Below are 24,582 nucleotides of genomic sequence, written 5' to 3'. Positions count from 1 at the left end.
TTGAAGAAAAACTACGTAGCCTGCATGATTTTTTAATGTGGAAAGTATTTTATCACCATCGCTTTGGTAATGGTCTGGTGACTACATTCTGAATGAATAAATGCACTGCTGCATATGTACCTGTATGTAAGTATATATATATAAATATTTATACACACACATATATACATTTAGAATATTCTGCTAAGGCATATACTAATGTGAAAATTAATATTATTGGCAAGTGATCAGTTTCCAGCTTTCAAAATTATTTCTTATGTCTAGATGAATTTTCAGACAAAATTAAAGGTCTTAGAGCTTTAATAAATTTTCAGGCTATGTAATAGAGCTATTACAACGTTTTTGGCTAAGCCATTCATTGTTTTAAAAATAGCTATTTTATTTAATGTTATTTCTATGAATATACTTTTCAAGATTGGGATGGCATAATTTCTAAACACAGCAGAAGTTATTATTCACTGTTGCTTCACATAGTTATTGTTACCTGATGGAGATGAGGTACCTGTCAGCTTTGGTACAAGAGCAGCTCACCCAGACAATAATAATCATTTCAATTAGGAGCTCAGGGTAGCATGTATAATTAAAGACTTAATTGGAATTAGGATGACTGAACTTAATCTCACATTTATTTCTCAAGAATTACTGAAGATCTGTTTCATGCAGTTTGATACTTTATCTTGCTTTTTTGAAGAATCGAAGAATGTGAACAACAAGTAAAAATTAAGTCCTTCAGGTACAATGAACCATTGAGAGGGTATATGTTGGGTGGGGAAGTCACATATGCAGACCACTAGCTGAAGCAAACAGTGATGTCAAGATAGAACAGATTCATGAATATTAGGTTTTTCTCATATGTTCTGCTCTGAGATGTAGTGATCATCATATACCTTATACCTTTTTTCTCTATCTACTTGGATAACATTTTAGCTTATTTGTCTTTAAATTTTTCTTAGAATAGCTATTTATTAAAAACAACTATTATTTCCTTGAAGTACTAGAGAAAACCTAATTCATCCAATAAGCAAATCAGAATTACTTACAAGGAGCTTCTGATTATTAGGAATCCACTGTCATAAATTCTGTCAATTGTTTCATCATATTCTTTCAACCTCAACAAATATTTTTCTGCCTCTGGCCTCATGGCCAGATCTCAATTTTGCTTTTTCTCCATTTATTCTTTTTTTTAAAAAATAAGACTTTATGAAATACTGACATGGTTCAAAGTGACAGTAGCTGTTCACAGGATTATGAGCCAGAGCCCTGATAAATTATTAAGCAGAAAACTGTCCTCTGGGTAGATATACCTTTCTTTAATAAAATTCTCCAAGAAATCTTTTCAAGTGCACACCCTTCAAGAAAAGTACCTTATTCAAAAACTGGCTATCTCACCTTCCTCTCTGTTTCCTAGCTGCCAACATCACCATTCCTTATTCCCAACTGATGAGAAGAATTGTGATGAAACATGGTCCACTGGAGGAGGAAATGGCAACCCACTCCAGTATTCCTGCCTGGAGAACCCCATGAACAGTATGGAAAGGCAAAAAGATATGACACCAGAAGATAGCCCCACAGGTTGGTAGGTGTCCAGTATGCTACTGGGGAAGAGCAGAGGGCAATTACTAACTGTTCCACAAAGAATAAAACAGTTGGACCAAGTGGAAACGATGCTCAGTTGTGGATGTGTCTGGTGATAAAAGTAAAGTCTGATGCTATAAATTACAATATTGCATAGGAATCTGGAATGTTAGGTCCATGAATCAAGGTAAATTGGACGTGGTCAAGCAGGAGATAGCAAGATTGATTGAAGATCTTAGGAATCAGTCAACTAAAAAGGATGAGAATGGGTGGATTTAATTCAGATGACCCTTATCTATACTATGGGGAAGAATCACTTAGAAGAACTGGAGTGGCCCTCATTGTCAACGAAAGTGTCTGCAATGCAATATTTGGATCCAATCTCAGAAATGACAGAATGATCTCAGTTCATTTCCAAGCAAACCATTCACCACCACAGTAATCCAAGTCTATGCCCCAACAGGAGAGAAGAGAAGTGAAAGGAGAAAAGGAAAGGTATACTCAACTGAATGCAGAGTTCCAGACAATAGCCAGGAGACTAAAAGACCTTCTTAAATGAACAATGCAAAGAAATAAGAGGAAAACAACAGAATGGGAAAGACTAGAGATCTCTTTAAGAAAACTGGAGTTATCAAGGGAACATTTCATGCAAGGATGGGCATGATAAAGGACAGAAACAATAAGGACCTAACTTGAGAGTCCCTTGGGCTCTAAGGAGATCCAACCAGTCAATCCTAAAGGAAATCCACCCTGATTATTCATTGGAAGGACTGATGCTGAAGCTGAAGCTCCAATACTTTGGCCACTTGATGGGAAGAGCTGATTCATTGGAAAAAACAAAGAAAAAAACCCTGATGCTGGAAAAGATTGAGGGCAGGAGAAGATGGGGGTGACAGAGGGTGAGATGATCAGATAGCATCACTGCCTCAATGGACATGAATTTGAACAAACTCTGGGAGATAGTGGAGGACAGAGGAGCCCGATGTGCTGTAGTCTCTCACTTAAGTTTCTAAGTCCAACTCTTGTGATCCCAAGGACTGTAGCCTGCCAGACTCCTCTGTTCACGGATTCTCCAGGCAAGAATACTGAAGTGGGTTGCCATTTCCTTCTCTAGGAGATCTTCCTGACCCAGGAATCTCCTGCATTGCAGGCAGATTCTTTACCAACTGAGCTATGAGGGAAAACCATGCCATAGTCTACGGGGTTGCAAAGAGTTGGACACAACTTAGTGACTAAACAACAACAGCAGACCATAGTAGGAGTGAAAGTGAAAGTCATTCAGTCGTGTCCGACTCTTTGCGAACCCATGGAGTGTAGCCTGCCAGGCATCTCCATCCATGGGAGTTTCCAGGCAGGAATGCTGGAGTGGGTAGCCTTTCCCTTCTCCAGTGGATCTTCCCAACCCAGGAATGGAACCGGAGTCTCCTGCATTGCAGGCGGATTCTTTACCAACTGAGTGATCAGGGGAGCCCTATATGTTTCACAGATGATAACATGTTGGGGTGGGTATATATCTTTGATTTCAAGAATTAGGTTATTCTACTTTTGACACTTTACTGTGAACATTTGTCTATTTCTCCTACCACACAGAGATCATGGCAACTCCAGAGCTTCTATATAAGAAAAGTTTGGGGAAGTCAATCTAATGGGAAGGGGGAAAAATAGGAGATTTGTCCTGATCTACTTTTAGAGACTTTAGATGAAGGAGTGAAAGGAAGGGGAGAAGCACTGATGGAGCTAACAACCCCCCCCACCCCCCAAAAAAAGACCACTCTTTGGCTAATGCCTGGAACAAAGTACATGCTTTGGGATGAACGGGATGGCATTCAAAGTAGTAGTTATCCATTCACATATGCATTCATGTATGCTGAGTACATCTATTTATGTACGGATGAATGATTGCATGCATGAGCCAACTGTATTTTTGAAGCTGCAGAACCCTTTGCTTAATGAACTCTTACAGTAGCTCCATCATACCCCCACCCCCACCCCAGGAGTCCCTTCATTTCTGCTTTCCTCCACATGACTCCCAAGACCCCTTCCGAAGTTTCAGACTTTGAGGAGCACAGTCTGAGGATCAATGTGCTTGCTCCTACATTTAATTTGAATGCAGCTTCCCTGGTGGCTCAGAAGGTAAAGCGTCTGCCTACAATGAGGGAGACCCGGGTTCAGTCCCTGGGTTGGGAAGATCCCCAGGAGAAGGAAATGGCAACCCACTCTGGTACTCTTGCCTGGAAAATCCCGTGGACGGAGAAGCCTGGTAGGCTATGGTCCATGGAGTCGCAGAGTTGGACATGAGTGAACAACTTCATTTTTACTGTCACTTTAATTTGAATGCCATCCTGTTCATCCCAAAGCATGTACTTTATTCCAGGCATTGGCCAAAGGTGAATGGTTTTTTGGGGGGCGGGGCATGAGGGGGTTGTTAGCTCCATCATTGCTTCTCCCCTTCCTCCCACTCCTTCATCTAAAGTCTCTAAAAATAGATCAGGACAAATCTCCTATTTTTCCCCTTTCCCATTAGACTGACTTCCCCCCAAATTTTCTTATATAGAAATTCTGGAGTTGCCATGATCTGTGTGTTGTAGGAGAAACAGACAAATATTCACAGTAAAATGTCAAAAGTAGAATAACCTGATTCTTGAAATCAAAGATATACACCCACCCCTCACATGTCTTATCATCAGTGTTATCTCCCTATTAATTGAGAGCATTTTCCTGTCTTTGTGATGCACTAGATAATGGTGCATCTTACAGCTGATGGTGTCTTAGATTTGATGAAATATGGTAGTGGTACGTTTGATGAAACAAAGTACTGAGGTGGCTTTGAGAGGGATGTTAAAGAGAGCTTCCCAGAGGAATAAGTCACCTGGGTTTTGAAGAGGGATTAGGACTTTTTTTCCAGGAATATAGGGAGGCAGGACATTCTAATTCTAGAAGAGTGCGAGACATAGAGGACATGTGAGCTGACTTCGTGCGTTGGAGGATAGCAAGTTATCTGGCGCTGCTGCTCTACAATGTCCAGACCTAAAGGGGGAAGGAATGGAGAGGCGAAACCAGAGATGAAAGCATGAGCCAGGTCATGAGAACACTGGGATGTCATTAGGGAGTCTGGACTTTCCTCTTTGACAGTGAAAATGCATGCTAGCATCCCTTATGCAATGGGGTTAGATGATTTTATTTTAAAACAATAATTCTGGAAGTCATGGGTAGGATAGAGTAGATAAGGAAGATACTTGAAGAAGCAGTAATATCAATTTTAAAGGCTTTTAGGGGTTGTGCAATGAGTATCATGGAGCTTCCCAGGTGGCACAGTTGTAAAGAATCCATCTGCCAGTGCAGAAGACCTGGGTTTGATCCCTGGGTCAGGAAGATCCCCTGGACAAGGAAATGGCTACCCATTTCAGTATTCTTGCCTGGAGAATTCCACGAACAGAGGAGCCTGGCAGGCTACAGTTCATGGGGTCGCGAAGAGTTGGACGCAACTGAATGACTAACACTAAGACAGTAACAGGTGGATGGAGAGAAGCAAAAGACACCTTTAAGAAATAATTTTAAAACAAGAATTTATAGGAGTTTGTGTTTATTTGGTTCTTCCAGGTGAAGAAGAATAAAGGGTTTAGCATGAGCCTAGTGGTGCCGCCAGTCAAGATAAGCCCTATAAAAGGAAAAGGAGTAATCAGGGCTGGCAGAGGAAGAATTAAAATGAGGCCAGTTGCAAAGAATGCATTCAGTTTGGGATCTGTTGAGTTTTAGGGTGCTTTGAATCACTGATGTGCATCCTTCTAATTCTAAAGATCTGGAATTGGATGAGGTATGAATGAGATAGGGATTAAATGGCTAAGTAGCTTATGAGTTGCTGTAAAGGCTTCTGAGAGAATGCGATCTCTCAGGGTGAAGCTATAGGGTGAAGAAAGAGTAGTGCCAAGTAAGGGATCTCAGGGTACCAGTACTGAAGGACAGAGGAGGAGCTGAGGCGGGAGGATGGAGGAGCAGAGCCAACAAAGAATGAAAAATGCCATTAGTGTCCAGCGCAAGGCAGGGAACAGCTGGGGCTGCATAAGACGAGGATGACTTCTGCTAGAGTAGTTTTAGTGAAGTGGGGGCTGTGGGAGGTTGCTTTAATAGATGGAGAGATGCCTGGGAGATGGAAGGTTGAGTGAGACAACGGCCTCAGGAAGCTGGCCAAGGAGGGAGGAGGGGAGGGGGAAAAGATCTCTAGATTTAGGGAAAATGTTTTTTGGTTTTTTTTTCCCCTAAAGGGAAGAGATTGAGCCCATTTATTGACCCCTATAAGGAGCTGTGAAAGAGAATGAGCTCAAGATGCTGGTAGCTGTTCAAATGAAGACCAGGGAAATTAGCTTTGAATAGAAGGCAATCCATCTCTTTCTCAGGGGCTTCCTGGGTGGTGCAGTGGTAAAGAGTTTGCCTTCCATTGCAGGAGATGCAGGAGACTTGGGTTTGATCCCCTGGTTGGGAAGATCCCTACAGAAGGCATGACAACCCACTCCAGGATTCTTGCCTGGGAAATCTCATGGACAGAGCGAGCCCATGGGGTCACAAAGAGTTAGGCATGACTGTGCACACACGCACATCTGTGCACATCTCTTCCTCTAAGAGGGAAGTGGGAAAAAAAAAATCCACCTCAGCTCTTATGTGCTAAGTTACTTCAGTGACTTATATTCGATCCTATGTCCGACTTCAGTCATGTGACCCTATGGGCCATAGCTTACCAGGCTCCTCTGTCCATGGGATTCTGCAGGCAAGAATGCTAGGGTGGGAAATCTTATTTCTTGCAGATTTCAGGGACTAAGATCAGAAGGGAAGGAGCAAGGATAGTGCAGTGGGGGTGGGCGCAGGAGGTGGAGGCTGGTAAAAGCAGAGTGAACAATGCCACTCCTGCCCCAGCCCGTCCTGCCTCATCCCTGAATGCCATCTGCCGGGTCAAAGTCAGGAGGATGAACAGCGGGAGCTTGCCGGCCCCACCCGTGCTCCTGCTAGTGCCTCTGGGGTCCCTGAGTGTCTGCTGAATGTTAAATATAACAGAGGCGCTTTCTCCTTCTTAGAGAAGCTCATAGCCAAACTGAAAAGCGGAGGAGAGATAAAATGAACAACTTGATTGGAAAACTGTCTACGATGATCCCTCAGTGCAGTCCCATGGCCCGGAAACTGGACAAACTGACAGTTTTAAGAATGGCTGTTCAACACTTGAGATCTTTAAAAGGTGAGTTGGAAGATGGCCTCCACACTCGGGTTTGTAAAGTCTCCCCTGTAATTGAGGTCCCTGGTTTGTTGTTTTTGGCTACTGAGATTTTATACAAATGCATCTTTCAGCTTCATGGGTATTCATTTTGATGCTCGTCCATATTCCATAGGTGGAGAAAGTACTAACTTGGATGTCAGAAAAGTTGGTTTCACTGAACTCTTCATCTTAGCTTTATTCTGTGAACTTGAAAAGTCTTCACATTTCTGCTTGTCTTCCCAGGTATAATATTAAGGTGATGATACCTGTCATGCATACCTAGTTTAGAAGTTCTGAAATATTTAGTTATGATAATATTAAGTTATTGTCAGATTTCCATTATTAGAAAAGAAAAACTCTTTAAATTCATCAATTTCTCTTAAAACTTCGTTCAGACTTGTAAGTAGTACCCGAAAATGCATCACACCTTACTATTAGTGTCTCCACTTACTAATATAGTCTCCCATAAACTAAGATAGTCTTACATACTGGGTGAAGGAGGTCCTCAGCTGATGAGGATTGGGGTATGCGTGATCATTTCTGACTTTGAACTAAAAAAAAATTTTTATTTATTTATTTGTGTACTTTTGGCCACGCTGGGTCTTTGTTGCTGTGTGGGCTTTTCTCTAGTTGTGGTGAGCAGGTTTCTCCCTGAGGTGGCTCCTCTTGTTGCAGGGCACGAGGCTTCAGTAGTTGCTGCCCATGGTGGCTTCTCTTGTTGCAGGGCACGAGGCTTCAATAGTTGCTGCCCATGGTGGCTTCTCTTGTTGCAGGGCACGAGGCTTTTGGTAGTTGCGGCCCATGGTGGCTTCTCTTGTTGCAGGGCACGAGGCTTCAGTAGTTGCTGCCCATGGTGGCTTCTCTTGTTGCAGGGCACGAGGCTTCTGTAGTTGCTGCCCATGGTGGCTTCTCTTGTTGCAGGGCACGAGGCTTCAGTAGTTGCTGCCCATGGTGGCTTCTCTTGTTGCAGGGCACGAGGCTTCGGTAGTTGCTGCCCATGGTGGCTTCTCTTGTTGCAGGGCACGAGGCTTTCGGTAGTTGCGGCACATGGGCTCAGTAGCTGTGGCTCCCAGGCTCTAGAGCACAGGTTCAACAGCTGTGGTGCACAGGCTTGGCAGCTCTGTGGCACGGGGGATCTTCCCGGATCAGGGATCGAACTCATGTCTCCCGCATTGGCAGGCGGATTACCACTGAGCCAGGGAAGCCCTGAACTTGAATTTTAAATCAAAGTGTAATAAACATTCTGTGTACATGTGTAGTTAAAATCACATCTGGTTTGGGAACAAACCCCGTCCAATTTGAGGGACAGAATGATGGAAATAGACTGGGGTTTTAGAGACAAGAATGTTGGTGACATAAATTCATTTTGATACAGTCTGAAGACCTGGCTGGTGAGTTTTCTCCAGACTGTAGAGGAGACTCTGAAGGTTCAGATTTGTAAAGATCTAAAAGATTATAGTGAAATCTTGCTCCAAAAGTATTAAAAAGGAATAAGCAAAGGAAGGCCAACAGTCTTATTTAGATCTCTGTCCTGAACTACATGCCAGGAAAAGGACAGTCTGTTTCAGGGAGAAGGAAGTTCTGCGGCCAGAACACAGATTTTGCCAAGTTGACTTAAAGTGGCTTAGAGGAGAGTGGTGTTACCTGGATTCCACATGCAAACTGGAGCCCAGACCAAAAGGATCTTACTTTATAATGAACCAAAAAATCCTGACAGATCTACTCAGATTGGAGGAGGAAGGGACACCTACAAATTAGGAAGTAAAACTAGAGACAGCTGTTACAGGGCTATTTAATAGTAGTTTGTGCAAGTTGTGCTTTAAAGCACCTTCCTTAGATCTCTGCAGATGGTAGAAAACTGGCTTGTGCACTCCAGCCGAACACGAGTAGATCTGGAGAGCAGGCTGTGGGGAAAGCAAGTACAGCTCTCGATCCCTTCAGTACCGTATGCACAGCAGGCCTGGGGTTGGGGGACTGCCTGGCAGGCCTCCTTCTGGGAGCACGATTGGTGGTCTTTTGTTCATAACAGCTCATTGTGAAAGAAGATTCTCTTTTATTCACAACTAGGCCTTGCGTAAGTTGTGTGCAATATTTCTCTTAAATCTGTTAGCAATGAACATTAGCAGGTTCAACTGAGGTCATTTGATTGCAACCCTAAAATTACCCAACAGTTTTAACATTCACAGCGTTCTGAGGGAGGAGGACCTGAGGGAAAAGCTATAAATCAGCAACCTAATTCTTCAAGCATGCACTGAGCTTCAGCTGAGTTCTTGTTCTGTGCTGGGGTTAGGCAAATGAAGGCGGCAAGATCTCTGTGCTGGGGGCGGGGGATGCATGGTGGATAAGGAAGATAGACCCAGGGAGAGATTATTAACACCTAGTGTGATCAGTGATACATGGAAGTATGCATGGGATGCGCTGCAGGGCAAGCTCAGTAAGGAGGAGACACTGTCTAAATCCAGATGGGGTTCTTTGGAACAGAGCATACACAGACTTCATTATTGGTCCTTGTAAACTGAAGTGAGGTGGTCTTATCCTCATCAGACATCCTGACCAGATCCTTAGTGCTACCCATGGATGAGCTGACAGAGCAGCTGGAGCGGCATTCCAGTGCTCTGGCCAGAGTGTACCCCAATTCCATCCCCAAATGCCTAGATGCCATGAGAGGGTTGCATGTAGATGGTCCACAGATAATTACTCTGAAGACAGAGGATGTGAAATGAGTTTTTTTCTCTACAATCTACAGCAGTGCATCTCAAATTATCTGGGGAAAGGGCAAGAATTCCCCTTCCCTATCCATTGTAAAATACAGCACAATTAACTAAGGGGAAAACGCTCATAGGCTGGTATGTCCCAACAGTTTTACCTTTCCATGTGTGTGTATGTTAGTCTCTCAGTCATGCTGGACTCTGCAACCACATGGACTGTAGCCTACCAGGCTCCTCTGTCCATGGAATTCTCCAGGCAAGAATACTGGAGTGGGTAGCCTTCCCTCTCCCTGAGGCAGGTCCTCAGGGAGGTCCTTAAGCACAGTGTTTCTTAATGGTGGAGGTGGTGGTCCGAGGATGAAGAAGAACAGTTGTTATTGCCATATTGATCCTTATTATCCTTATCATTATAATGATCATTGTCATTGTCATATTGTCATTTTCAATGACAATGAAGAACACAGTAAAATAAAATGACAATAAATGACAATGAAGAACTTAGTAAGTCATCATGTTCCACATTTGTTTTTGCCAGTAGAATCTGAGAATCAAATTTGTCACTGCCCGATGGCAGGAGTACAGAATCGCACACCATTCATTGTTAGCTCAGTTCAGTTCAGTTCAGTTGCTCAGTCGTGTCTGACTCTTTGTGACCCCATGAATCGCAGCACGCCAGGCCTCCCTGTCCATCACCATCTCCCGGAGTTCACTCAGACTCACGTCCATCAAGTCCGTGATGCCATCCAGCCATCTCATCCTCGGTCATCCGCTTCTCCTCCTGCCCCCAATCCCTCCCAGCATCAGAGTCTTTTCCAATGAGTCAACTCTTCGCATGAGGTGGCCAAAGTACTGGAGTTTCAGCTTTAGCATCATTCCTTCCAAAGAAATCCCAGGGCTGATCTCCTTCAGAATGGGATGGTTGGATCTCCTTGCAGTTCAAGGGACCCTCAAGAGTCTTCTCCAACACCACAGTTCAAACGTATCAATTCTTCGGCGCACAGCCTTCTTCACAGTCCAACTCTCACATCCATACATGATCACAGGAAAAACCATAGCCTTGACTAGATGGACCTTAGTCGGCAAAGTAATGTCTCTGCTTTTGAATATACTATCTAGGTTGGTCATAACTTTTCTTCCAAGGAGTAAGCGTCTTTTAATTTCATGGCTGCAGTCACCATCTGCAGTGATTTTGGAGCCCGGAAAAATAGTCTGACACTGTTTCCACTGTTTCCCCATCTATTTCCCATGAAGTGATGGGACCAGATGCCATGATCTTCGTTTTCTGAATGTTGAGCTTTAAGCCAACTTTTTCACTCTCCTCTTTCTCACCCTAACTTCAGCTCTACACTGACTGCCCTCTGTTCCTCACTGGCATGTCCTCACGTCCTCACTCATCTATTTAGCCAGGGCTCACCCACTCTGGCTGACTGACACTGACCAGGTTACCTCAGCACAATTCTGCCAACCTCGCTTCAACCCAGCCTGCCAAGTGTCACTACCTTGCTCACACTGATTTATTCCTGTGCCAGCCGGGCACTCAGGTCTGCATCTTTAGCCTTTTCTCAACTCCCTCCTACAAGTCTCCTGGGGACTGATAACAATAATAATAATAACAAGAAGTCATGTGGGGGGATTGCTTGAGGGCTTCCTAGAAGGTAGATTCTAAAAGAGCTTTCTTTTGCTTATGTCAGGCCTTGTAAGGATGCTGCCAGTCTGAGAAGACTTTACCAGATCATTCTATGAGGATGTTTTATTTTCTGGTTTTGTTCTTTCCCCGCCACTTAGGTAATTGGTGGTGGTGATTCAGTCACTAAGTCGTGTCCAACTCTTTGCAACCTCATGGACTATAGCCTGCCAGGCTCCTCAGTTCATGGGATTTCCCAGGCAAGAATATTGTAGTGGGTTGCCATTTCCTTCTCCAAGGGGATCTTGCCACCCCAGGGCTCAAACCTGCTTCTCCTGCATTACAGGCACTTTCTTTACCATCTGAGCTACCAGGGAAGCCCCAGGTAATTGGTGAGTTTTGTCTGTAAATTCATCCAAAGGCCAGTTAATGGTTAACCTGTATCAGAGTGTTACCCCCATCTTTTTTTTCTTTTGGCAAAAACATCTTTCTTTGGAGTCCCTAGGAGGGGGTTGCTGTTTAGGGAAACTGGGAAGTGTAAGGAAGGGAAATTTGATTTACTTTTGAATCACCCTTGCTTAGAGTTACCTGGGGACAGCACACCTGGGCTGGGTGAACAGTCCTCTGCGCCCCCTTGTGGCCGTGGAGGGCTTTCCCGGTAAGGCTTGGAGGATGTCCTCAAGATGAATGTATTACTTTTAGTTCTTCCGTTACTCCTCTCGGGTCAAACTTTTACCTAACTTTGACCTGATCATCGCGCTGGATGCAGCACAAGCTGGAATCAGATTGCCGGGAGAAATATCAATAACCTCAGATACACAGAGGACACCACCCTTATGGCAGAAAATGAAGAGGAACTGAAGAGCCTCTTGATGAAAGTGAAAGACGAGAGTGAAAAAACTGGCTTAAAACTCAACACTCAATAAACAAAGATCATGGCATCCATTCCCATCACTTCATGGCAAATAAGTAGGGAAACAATGGAAACCGTGAGACTTTATTTTTTTGGGCTCCAAAATCACTGCAGATGGTGACTGCAGCCACGAAATTAGAAGACGCTTGCTCCCTGCTCTATGACAAACCTAGACAGCATTTTAAAAAGCAGAGACATTACTTGCCGACAAAGGTCTGTCTAGTCAAAGCTATGGTTTTTCCAGCTACTGGGAAAAAAGATTATAAAGAAAGATTATAAGAAAATTATAAAAGAGTATAAAGAAAGTTGAGTGCCATAGAACTGATGTTTTTGAACTGTGGTGTTGGAGAAGACTCTTGAGTCCCTTGGACTATAACGAGATCAAACCAGTCCATTCTAGAGGAGATCAGCCTGGGTGTTCTTTGGAGGGAATGATGCTAAAGGTGAAACTCCAGTACTTTGGCCACCTGATGCGAAGAACTGACTCATTGGAAAAGACCCTGTTGCTGGGAAAGACTGAAGGTGGGAAGAGAAGGGGATGACAGAGGATGAGATGGTTGGATGGCATCAGTGACTTGATGGACATGAGTTTGAGCAAGCTCTGGGAGTTGGTGATGGACAGGGGAGCCTGGTGTGCTGCAGTCTCTGGGGTTGCAAAGAGTCAGACACTACTGAGCAACTGAACTTAACTGAACTAATCTGATCATTCCTTATCCTTTTCCAAGCTCTTCTGGTTACTTTAGAGACTTTTCTTTCAACATGATGAACTCTGTGAAAGGGCTTAAAATGAATGATTTCATTTACACTTTATACATTTTGTATACTGTCAGAAGTCGCCATATGGTCTTTAAAGGGTCATATAGAAAATCCTATGAATCCATAAAATTTGCTTAGAATTCAATAATCTCCTGAATTATTCAGGATAATTCGTATGATCAGGTGTTTTTTTGTTTTTTTGAAAGAAGTATTTTTTATTATTTATTTGACTACCTCTGGTGTTAGTTGTAGCATGCGGGATCTTTGTACACTCTTTCGGTATTGTGCTTGGACTCTCTAATTGTGGCACACAGACTCCAAAGCATTCAGGCTTCAGTAGTTGCAGCACATAAGTGGGCTTAGTTGCACCAAGGCATATGGGATCTTAGTTCCCCAACCAGGAATTGAACCCACATCTCCTGCATTGCAAGGCAGATTCCCTTAACCACTGGATCACCATATGATCAGTTTTAGGAAGCTAAGAGATTATAAAATAACCAGAGTCTTGCATATTGTTGTGTGTTATTATAATATTATAGATAATATATTGCATTTTTATCTCTTTTCAATATACAGCTTTTACTGTCCGTACATTTGTGTATAAAGGAATAAGTCGCTCTAAGAACTTATCTGAAAGCAGGAAATTGCAATCTAGTAACAAGAAAGAGATTATAGAAGAGATCTTAGAGTATGCTAGAAAAGAAAATACCGTCATCCTTGTCATCACCAATAGCAGCCCCAGAATTGCTCATATTCACTGAGCATTTACTATATTTCCATCTCTACTTGATTTTCAATTAACTATATGACTGCTTTATTTTTAGGTATGACAAGTTCTTACCCAGGAAATAATTATAGACCTTCATTCATTCACGATAATGAGCTCAGACACTTAATTCTTAAGGTAAGTAAAGAGATATGCTTGTCTAAGTTGTATTGTCCTTTCATTTTTGTCTGAATGGGAAGATTTTCTTCAGTTCACTTCCTGTTGTAAATGTACAGGAATACATATTATGTCAAATTTCCTTTAAGATAAAAATTTAAGTTAAACAAGTAACTGTGTCCATTGTGTCCGACTCTTTGCAACCCCCTGGACCATAGCCCACTAGGTTCCTCTGTCCAGGTTCTCCAGGCAAGAATACTGGAGTGGGTTGCCATTCCCTCCTCGAGGGGATCTTCCCAATGTAGGGATGGAACCCAGATCTCCCCCATTGCAGGCTGATTCTTTACCATCTGAGGCACCAGGGAAGCCCATGTCTTAATTAGTTTGAGTTAATGAATGTAGAGGCAGAGGATGGGCATATTCCAAAGCAGAGAGCATAGCTAGTCTTTAATGCTAAGCTCCTTATGCTTCCTGACATGCTAACCCTCCACACTGTAAGCTCTGTGCCCCTCTATTACCCCCTCCTTCAAAGCCATCTATCTTGTACTCAGTTCCTTCAGGATCCTGTCCTCTGCAGAGCCAGCCACTGCTTACTGAATGGTTAGTCAGTGCTTTGCCGTTTCTGTCCTCATCACTTCAAATGCACCAGATCCACTGGTCTAGAGGTTTATTTGATGTGGAAAATATGACCATGTCATTGGCTTATTCTGCCCCCAGGAGGCAGTATGTTTCTTGATCTTGTGCTTGTTACTACTAGGCTTTATGCCTTAGTATAACTGAACAGAAAGATTTTATATACATTTGTCCTTGAATTTTTTTAAGAGCCCCTTTTTTATCTGAACAGCTGAATTCAAATATAGTATTGCTGATGCTTCCTTTATCCCAGTCTGCACAGTCCTTCCGTTTCAACACATCCACAGGCAACTGTTATGGATGTGTTTTGATATGTGTACAGAGTTTCTATATGAGTATAGAACTTGACACAGATAATTTTTATATTATGAAATATTTCAATTTAATATTGCATTCCAGATGAAAAACATTAGTTTCGACTGGAGTTCAATTTGATGTTACCAATCTTTTTGTATAATGAGAAATTTCTTAAAATTAACTTTACTAGCTCTTACGACCACTCTTTAGTTTTATTGCTACAGTAATTTTCTCAGAATCTGAATGTATATGTATGAGAGAGACAGAAAATCTTTTATTATTTGTTTAACTCCTTTTTTGGAGATAATTCACATATCATATGGTTTTTAGTATATGCACAGTTATGCAATCATAATCAGAATGTAACTTTTATCATTTTTAAAGAACAATTTTAAATATGTATTTATTTGGCTGTACTGGGTCTTAGCTATGGTACATGTAATCTTTAGGTGAGGCATGAAAAGTCTTACTTCTGGCATGTGGGATCTGGTTCCCAGACTAGGGATCGAACCTGGGCCCTCTACATTGGAAGCATGGACTCTTAGCCACTGGACCATCAGGAAACTCCCACAAGGCAATTTTAGAACATTATCATCACCTTCAAAGGAAACTCTACCCATTAACAATCAAATTAACTTGGTTTTGAATTGTTTACAATGCTCGTTAGAATTTAAACTGTGGGTAGGTTAATACATCAAGAAGAGCAAAATAAATCTAATGTCTATAACTACATAAATCAGTGAACCACGTTTGCCTCAAGATCTTTTAAAATATTTACCTTGTATTATATTTTTAAATCCTAGACTGCAGAAGGCTTCCTATTTGTGGTTGGATGTGAAAGAGGAAAAATTCTCTTCGTTTCTAAATCGGTCTCCAAAATACTTAATTATGATCAGGTATCCAAAACTGAGCATATTTCTTACTATGTTTATTTAAAAAAAATAACATATATTGAAGCTTCTGAACTCTTTCTTCCCCCTGGGTTGTGGGATTGGGTTCTGCTGAGTTAGAATTTCAAGAGAAATGAGAAGATATGTGGAAAAAGTGTGAATTTTTGTTACTGACAGGAGTGTTTATTTCCTTTAGCAAGTTATTTCATTTTCTTGAACCTCAGCTTCTTCCTATGTAAAAAATGGAAATCATGATTATACCTGTTTTTCAGAATATAAACACATTAAGTAAGATATCATATTTGAGTGTTGGAAAAATATTAGTCACCCTTGCCTGTTTCCTCCAAGAGAGAGCATTAATATTTATCAAGCTATGTGCATTGCGAAACAGCTTTGGCTGTAGGCTCTGGCAACAAATTCTGAAATACATCCTTTATTTAACCAGCACTGTGATTGATTTGTCTCCTCATTTTTGAACACCATTTAATTTAAACTAGTTACTCAAAAAGTATAGGATTGAAACCAACAGAGAGAATAAACTAGTACTTGTGGTCTCCTTTAAAACAGAAATACAATAATATAATATGTATATATTATAATATGTAATATATGTAAAGATAACAGCTTTGATCATAAATAACTTTCATCAATCTCAGCCTATTTTCTCCCAGAAACTTGAATATATGGAGAGATGGAAGGCATTCATAGATAATGAGTTAAATAAAAGAAAGAGATTGTATGAGCCTACATACAAAAGGAGTGACGACCGAAGGAATCATGCAGCTGATTTGATTATTATATTTTCTAATTAGAAATAGAGACCATCACTCAAATAGGTATACACACCAAGATACTTGACAATTGAAGGTAGCTCTTAAGTTCCAAATTAGTGGCATAGAGTCTAGTCCCACTGGACACTGACTTTGCATTTCAGAGACCATGAGACTCACTGACTGCTCGGGAGGACTTTGGGATCCCCGTGGTACAGGGTCTTGTCCTCAGCTTTTCAGCTTCAGAAATCTGACCTGTCTGTACAGCAGAGACTGATACAACATTGTAAATCAACTATATGTCAATTTAAAAAAAAGCTAATTTGCTCTGAAGCAGAGTTCTGGGCATAGACTTATATATTAGCCAATCCACAATAGACTGAAGTATAAATCAGATTGCTAGCTTTTTTTTTTTTAAGTAGAGCTATCTAACTGCCTTAAAAAAAAGAAAAAAACTAGCAATCTGATTTATACATCAGTCTGTTGTTTTTCCAGTAGTCATGTGTGGGTGTGAAAGTTGGACTATAAAGAAAGCTGAGCACTGAATAATTGATGTTTTTGAGCTGTGATGTTGGAGAAGACTCTTGATTGCAAGGAGATCCAACCAGTCCATCCTAAAGGAAATCAGTCCTGAATATTCATTGGAAGGAATGAAATCAATATTCATTGATGCGGAAGCTGAAACTCCAATACTTTGGCCACTTGATGTGAAGAGCTGACTCATTGGAAAAGACCTGATGCTGGGAAAGAGTGAAGGCAGGAGGAGAAGGGGAAAATAGAGGATGAGGTGGTTGGATGGCATCACCGACTCAATGCACATGAGTTTGAGCAAGCTCCAGGTGTTGGTGATAGACAGGGAGGCCTGGTGTGCTGCAGTCTCTGGGGTCGCAAAGAGTGGGACATGACTGAGTGACTGAACTATATGATCTAACTGCCAAGCACTCCAGGCCACTTGGACCAGCTGGTCCAATTGTTCTACCTTCCATAGAAATGTCTACTTGGGTAATAAATTCAGAAGAGAGTGATCACTGTGGGCTTCACATGTGAAGTAGAATGTCTGCCAGTTTAGAGCAGAGATGAGGAGGGAGACATTTCAGGTTTGGAGAGGGAATCTTGGAAGTTAGGGAGTAAAAGGCAATTAGCTAGCTTGGCCAGGGAACTGAATTTATAGAGAAGAGGTAGTGATTTCCAGGTGATGAGACCATGCAAACAAAGTCATGGGTCAAGGAATGCTCTGCATGTGGGGAGAAGTGAAATGCCAAGTAGGAGGTATACCAAGTCGGGTTTGGTTTACCAATAGTATGGTAATTTTTTTAAGGCAGTATGGTAAATTTCTGAGTCACATTATGAGATCATGGGTATTCTGTGTCTTTTATATTATTCTGTAATATAATATTTTTACTTTTACCAGTGAAAGTGAAAGTGAAAAGTGTCTAACTCATTGCGACCCCATGGCCTATACAGTCCATGGAATTCTCCAGGCCAGAATACTGGAGTGGGTAGCCTTTCCCTTTTCCAGGGAATCTTCCCAACCTAGGGATCAAATCCAGGTCTCCCTCATAGCAGGTGGATTCTTTACCAGCTGAGCTACAAGGGAAGTACAAGAATACTGGAGTGGGTAGCCTATCCCTTCTCCAGCAGATCTTCCTGACCCAGAAATCAAACTGAGGTCTCCTGCATTGCAGGTGGATTCTTTACCAACTGAGTTACCCAGGAAGCCCACTCTTTTTTTCTTTACCACTTTTACCAATGATTAAGTTTAAATAAAATGTTAGTTATTAGGTGTGTGTATGTGATTTATGTGTATCCAATTTTGGGTCTGTGTGTATGTGCTTTTTTTTTTGTCTACAAGTTTTACTCTGCTTTTAACACTAAGGTAACTTCACCCAGTGTAGTTGATATATCCAAGCTTAAGAAAAAGCCACTTTAACCGAAGAAACAATATCATTTGTTTGTTTGAAGAAACATAGAAATAACATGATACTGATTTTAAATGAACTTCTGCCTTATAAATAGGCTAGTTTGATTGGACAAAGCTTATTTGACTTCTTACATCCAAAAGATGTTTCCAAAGTAAAGGAACAACTTTCTTCCTCTGATATTTCACCCAGAGAGAAGCTAAGAGATGCCAAAGGTAAGTACTCATTTCAGCCTTCTTATCATTTTATGGAAATATAATTCTTTCTTAAAAGTATAGCAATATAGTTTTTTGAAAAGTTAGCTAATTATAGTTTTATCAAGGGGAGAATTATTTAATAACTTTGTAATCATCAACCTCAGTTTTTAAAATATCACTATATAGAGAATGCATGTATCAAAGTAAATATATGAAGATGTTTTTGGGAAAATGTGATTACTTCATATTCTCTAGCTTTCATATGCTAACAAAATCTTTATTGGAAAGTGCCATTTGGGATAAAAAAAGTTGCTGGAGTTTTTTTATTATTTAGTTCTTTGCGAAGGGATAACTATTCTCTTTCTCAAATGTGTTAGGTCTTCTCAATGTGAAACACCTTGTATAATTGTTCTTGGGAAGTATACATATTCTCTGTCTTTTCCAGAAATACTTCTTTTCTCTGAGACTGCTTATTGTGTAATAACTGTTTATTATATAAAATAATGATGTTTTATGCCACTGATACTATTTTAGTTAAGTTTTTTCATGTAATTTTTATTTCATTGAAGTTATCTTTACTATCTGCCCCCCTGGGGAAAAATATAAAGATAAATTGCAAGTGATTATATTTTTTGGTGTGTTTCACTTTGGGGTTTGCTGTACAATGATGTAAATAACCATAGATAACCAGAACACATGAGGAAATACATTTTAAAATTATTTGAAAACATTTTCTTCCTATTCTCTTGCCTCCTTGCACTATGAAAGCTGCTTTGCAAGTTCACAGTAATTTCCACACAAGTAAGAGTCATGTGTATTCTGGCTCAAGACGATCTTTTTTCTGTCGAATCAAGAGCTACAAAATCTCTGTCAAAGAAGAGCACGAATACTTACCCAACTCAAAGAAGAAAGGTATCATCTTTTTTTTTTGAGAGATTACTCCAATTTCATTGTTCATATAACTGCTTTTAAAATTTTTCACATATTATAAAATATTTTTTAAACTTTATTATTATTATTTACTTTACAATATTGTATTGGTTTTGCATTACATCAACATGAATCTGCCACGGTGTACACGTGTTCCCAATCCTGAACCCCTCTCCCATCTCCCTCCCCCCGCCATCCTTCTGGGTCATCCCAGCACACCAGCCCCAAGCATCCTGCCTCCTGCATCGAACCTGGACTGGCGATTCTTTTCTTATATGATATTATACATGTTTCAATGCCATTCTCCCAAATCATCCCACCCTCTCCCTCTCCCACAGAGTCCAAAAGACTGTTCTATACATCTATGTCTCTTTTGCTGTCTCGCATACAGGATTATCATTACCATCTTTCTAAATTCCATATATATGTGTTAGTATACTGCATTGGTGTTTTTCCTCTGGCTTACTTCACTCTGTATAATCAGCTCCAGTTTCATCCACCTCATTAGAACTGATTCAAATGTATTCTTTTTAACGGCTGAGTAATACTCCATTGTGTATATGTACCACGGCTTTCTTATCCATTCGTCTGCTGATGGACATCTAGGTTGCTTCCATGTCCTGGCTATTATAAACAGTGCTGTGATGAACATTGGGGTACATGTGTCTCTTTCAATTCTGGTTTCCTTAGTGTGTATGCCCAGCAGTGGGATTGCTGGGTCATAAGGCAGTTCTATTACCAGTTTTTCAAGGAATCTCCACACTGTTCTCCATAGTAGCTGTACTAGTTTGCATTCCCACCAACAGTGTAGGAGGGTTCCCTTTTCTCTACACCCTCTCCAGCATTTATTGCTTGTAGACTTTTGGATTGCAGACATTCTGACTGGCATGAAATGGCACCTCATTGTGGTTTTCATTTGCATTTCTCTGATAATGAGTGATATTGAGCATCTTTTCATATGTTTGTTAGCCATCTGTATGTCTTCTTTGGAGAAATGTCTATTTAGTTCTTTGGCCCATTTTTTGATTGGGTCGTTTATTTTTCTGGAATTGAGCTGCAGGAGTTGCTTGTATATTTTTGAGATTAGTTATTTGTCAGTTGCTTCATTTGCTATTATTTTCTCCCATTCCGAAGACTGTCTTTTCACCCTGCTTATAGTTTCCTTTGTTGTGCAGAAGCTTTTAATTTTAATTAGGTCCCATTTGTTTATTTTTGCTTTTATTTCCAGTATTCTGGGAGGTAGGTCATAGAGGATCCTGCTGTGATTTATGTCAGAGAGTGAAATATCAAGTGATTTGATGCATGGATGTAAAATTAATGTCCTAATATTTTCTATATAAAAAAATAAGTTGTATGGTCAAGGTAGGCTATGGTTTTTCCAGTATTCATGTATGGATCTGAGAGTTGGACTTTAAAGAAAGCTGAGCACTGAAGAATTGATGCTTTTGAACTGTGGTGTTAGAGAAGACTCTTAAAAGTCCTTTGGACTGCAAAGAGATACAATAAGTCCATCCTAAAGGAAATCAGTCCTGAATGTTCATTGGAAGGACTGATGTTGAAGCTGAAACTCCAATACTTTGGCCACGTGATGCAAAGAACTGACTCACTGGAAATGACCCTGATGCTGGGAAAGATTGAAGGTGGGAGAAGGGGACGATAGAGGATGAGATGGTTGGATGGCGTCACTGACTCAATGGACATGAGTTTGGGTAGACTCCGGGAGTTCGTGATAGACAGGGAGGCCTGGCATGCTGCAGTCTATGGGGTTGCAAAGAGTCACACGACTGAGTGACTGAACTGAACTGAATGGTCAAGGCAAATACTGAGGTCAAAAGCATTTATTTATCCAATAATTATGGCTCTGGTGAATCAATTCCACGTTGAATAGATCCAGTTGGAAATGAATCACCTAATCTACACAGCAATCCATATGAGAGAAAACATGGCAGCCCATGCAGCCACCTCAACACAGCTGAGATCTCTGATGTTTGATGCAAGTCATAACTTGAGTAGAGGCTAACACTGTCAAGATTTGTAAGTCTTTTAAGGATTGCCAAATTAGTTTCTCTCTCCTTCTGGGAAGAGCAGATTTTCCACATGTACTTATTCAGTACTGATATTTCAGTCATCTCTTTGTCATGGTGCATGGCTAGTGCCCAGTATAGCCATTTAACTTCTGTAAAACCAGATCTCACCCCCTGGCCTAGCAGTTTACTCTTTGCTTCTAAACCTTGCAACTCCACAAGGTTGATTTTCAACCTGTCTCTTCTTTTTGAGAACCATTGCTTTAAACTCTAAGTATGAGATTCTCTGGGTTTCCCAGGTGGCTCAGCAGTAAAGAATTCGCCAGTAATGCAGGAGCTGTGGGTTCAGTCTCTGGGTCAGGAAGATCCTCTGGAGTAGGAAATGGTAACCTACTCCTATCTTCTTGCCTGGAGAATCCCATGGGCAGCAGAGTATGGTGGGCTACAGGCCATAGGGTAGCCAAGAGTCAGACATAACTGAAGCGACCTAGCACACATGCACACATGGGCTGAATTGTGTCCCTAAAATTCATATGCTGAAGCCTGATGTGGTATTATTCAGATAGGACCTTTGAGACATAATTAGATTTAGATGAAGTCATGAGGGTGGGGCCCTCATGCTATATTTAGCACCCTTCTAAGAGGGGAACCCAGAAGATTTATAGTCTGTGAGCATACAGTGAGATGATAGCTGTCTGCAAGCCAGAAGTCAACTATGCTGCCATCCTGATCTCAGAACCCCAGGTTCCAGAACTGTGAGGAGATAAATTTCTGTAAAGCCACTCAGCCTGTAGTGCTTATTATGGGGGGCCCAGCTGACCAAGACAGCAAACAACTTGGATCATTTTCTCTATGGTAATTCTCCTAAGTATTTCTGAAAAGGCTCTGCAGTGGGAACCAAAGGAATCTGGGCTTTGCTGAAAATAAATGATGTTTAGTAAATTGGCATATTACAATTTATCTTGAAAAATGGAACTACAAGTCACAAATCGGTGGTAGGACTCTACCTTGTCTAGGCTTGTCCTATCTTTCACCTTGAATTTTCATTTCAGTTTTTGTCAAATTCTAGGACAGCACATGACTGAATATATACAGTTAGTCGTTGACAATAGGGCTACCCACCTGAGGAGTAAAGAATCCACCTGCCAATGCAGGAGATGAGGGTTGGATCCCTAGATCTGGAAGAGCCCCTGGGGAAGGAAATGGCAACCCACTCTAGTATTCTTGCCTGGAGCATCCCAGGGACAGAGGAGCCTGACGGGCTGCCGTCTGTGGGGTCGCACAGAGTCAGACATGACTGAAGTGCCTTAGCAGCAGCAGCAGCAGAGATCATAAGCTATTCAGTCGCTCAGTTGTTTCTGATTCCCTGGACTGTAACACCCCAGACTTCCCTGTCCTTCACTATCTCCTGGAGTTTGCTCAAACTCACATCCATTGAGTCGGTGATACTATCCAACCATCTTCTCCTGCTACCCTCATTCTTTCCCAGCATCAGGGTCTTTTCCAATGAATCAGCCCTTCCTATCACATGGCCAAAGGATTGGAGCTTCAGCTTCAGTATCAATCCTTCCAATTTATATTCAGAGTTGATCTCCTTTAGGATTGATTGGTTTGATCTCCTTGCTGTCCAAGGGACTCTCAAGAGTCTTCTCCAGCACCACAGTTCAAAAGCATCAACTCAGGCACTCAGCATTCTTCATGGTCCAACTCTCACATCCATACATGACTCCTGGAAAAACTATAAACTTGACTGTATGGACCTTTGTCTGCAAAGTGATGTCTCTGCTTTTTAATATGCTGTCTAGGGTCTGTCATCGGAGAAGGCAATTGCATCCCACTCCAGTACTCTTGCCTGGAAAATCTCATGGATGGAGGAGCCTGGTGGGCTGCAGTCCATGGGGTCGCTAAGAGTCGGACATGACTGAGCAACTTCACTTTCACTTTTCACTTTCATGCATTGGAGAAGGAAATGGCAACCCACTCCAGTGTTCTTGCCTGGAGAATCCCAGGGACGGGGGAGCCTGGTGGGCCTCATCTATGGGGTCGCACAGAGTCAGACACAACTGAAGCAACTTAGCAGCAGCAGCAGCAGAAGGTCTGTCATAGCTTTCCTTCCAGGGAGCAAGCATCTTTTAATTTCATGACTGCAGTCACTGTCCACAGTGATTTTGGAGCCCAAGAAAATAAAATCTGCTGCTGTTTCTACTTTTTCCCCCTCTATTTGCCATGAAGTGATGGGACTGGATGCCATGATCTTCGTTTTCTGAATACTGAGTTTTAGGCCAGCTTTTCCACTCTCCTTTCACTTTCATCAAGAGGCTCTTAAGTTCCTCTTCGCTTTCTGCCATTAGGGTCATAAGAGTGGGGGCCTAATCCGATGTGGCTGGTGTCATCATAAGAAGAGGAGGAGACACCAGGGGTACACAGAGGGGGCTACATGAGGAAACAGTAGGCCATCTACAAGCCAGAGGGAGGCCTTGGGAGAAACCAAACTTTCCAACACTTTGATCCAGGGCCTCTAGCCCCCAGAATTATGAGAAAATTAATGTCCATTGTTTCAGCCACTCAGTCTGTGATATTTTATATGGCAGCCCAAGCAGACTGACAGAATGGCTGGAATAGTAGCACCACATGGGAGTGAGGTGAGGATTACATGTGGCTAAGGCAGTGTTTGGTTCCTAGACAGCACTCAAAAAATGCAAGCTGTTATTTGTGGCTCAGAAAGAGGAGAAGGAAAATCAAAGAGCAAGAAGAGAATCAGTAATTATTTAAAATCTGTATGCCAAACACTTTGCATATGTAACCTACTTTCATTTGCAAACCATCCCAGTCTTGCAAATAAGAAAACCTGAAGCCTGAAAAGATTCTGTAACTTGTTGGAAGTCACACAGAAGGGGGCAGAATCAGGAATCCGGCCTTAAAATCTGTGTTCTTTCCACTGTGCCATGCTACCAACTGGAGTAGCTTCCTAGATGCCAAAGGTTGTTAACGAAAGAGGTCCATTCTAGATGATTTCTGCAGCAGACACACAGCCAGGGGCCTGGCTCCTGCTCTAGGAATGTTTCCCTGCCCACACACGGACGTTCATTCCCCTGCCAGGCTAGGCCACACAGAGGCCTGCAGTCAGAGTCAAACACCTTTTCAAAAAGGACTTTTTAATCTGCTCAAGTGCCTGACCAAGTATTTCACTTAACACTCCAGAGCTCTGCGCCAAAGGCATG

General features: G+C 41.7%; 1 protein-coding gene across 1 annotated transcript in view; it reads left to right on the top strand.

Annotated features, from left to right (window-relative positions):
• The window catches only part of BMAL2 (basic helix-loop-helix ARNT like 2), a 95,915-nt gene that overhangs the window by 37,316 nt on the left and 34,017 nt on the right, over positions 1–24,582 (top strand). The window contains exons 4-9 of the mRNA XM_068970208.1: positions 1,409–1,572; positions 6,644–6,799; positions 13,643–13,722; positions 15,435–15,527; positions 18,308–18,425; positions 19,176–19,319. Coding sequence (XP_068826309.1) covers positions 1,409–1,572; positions 6,644–6,799; positions 13,643–13,722; positions 15,435–15,527; positions 18,308–18,425; positions 19,176–19,319 — 755 coding nt within the window. The remainder of the gene's footprint in view (positions 1–1,408; positions 1,573–6,643; positions 6,800–13,642; positions 13,723–15,434; positions 15,528–18,307; positions 18,426–19,175; positions 19,320–24,582) is intronic.

Source organism: Capricornis sumatraensis, chromosome 4, assembly GCF_032405125.1.
Source record: "Capricornis sumatraensis isolate serow.1 chromosome 4, serow.2, whole genome shotgun sequence".
Lineage (NCBI taxonomy): Eukaryota > Metazoa > Chordata > Mammalia > Artiodactyla > Bovidae > Capricornis > Capricornis sumatraensis.
This window is presented reverse-complemented; position numbering and strand designations above follow the sequence as displayed.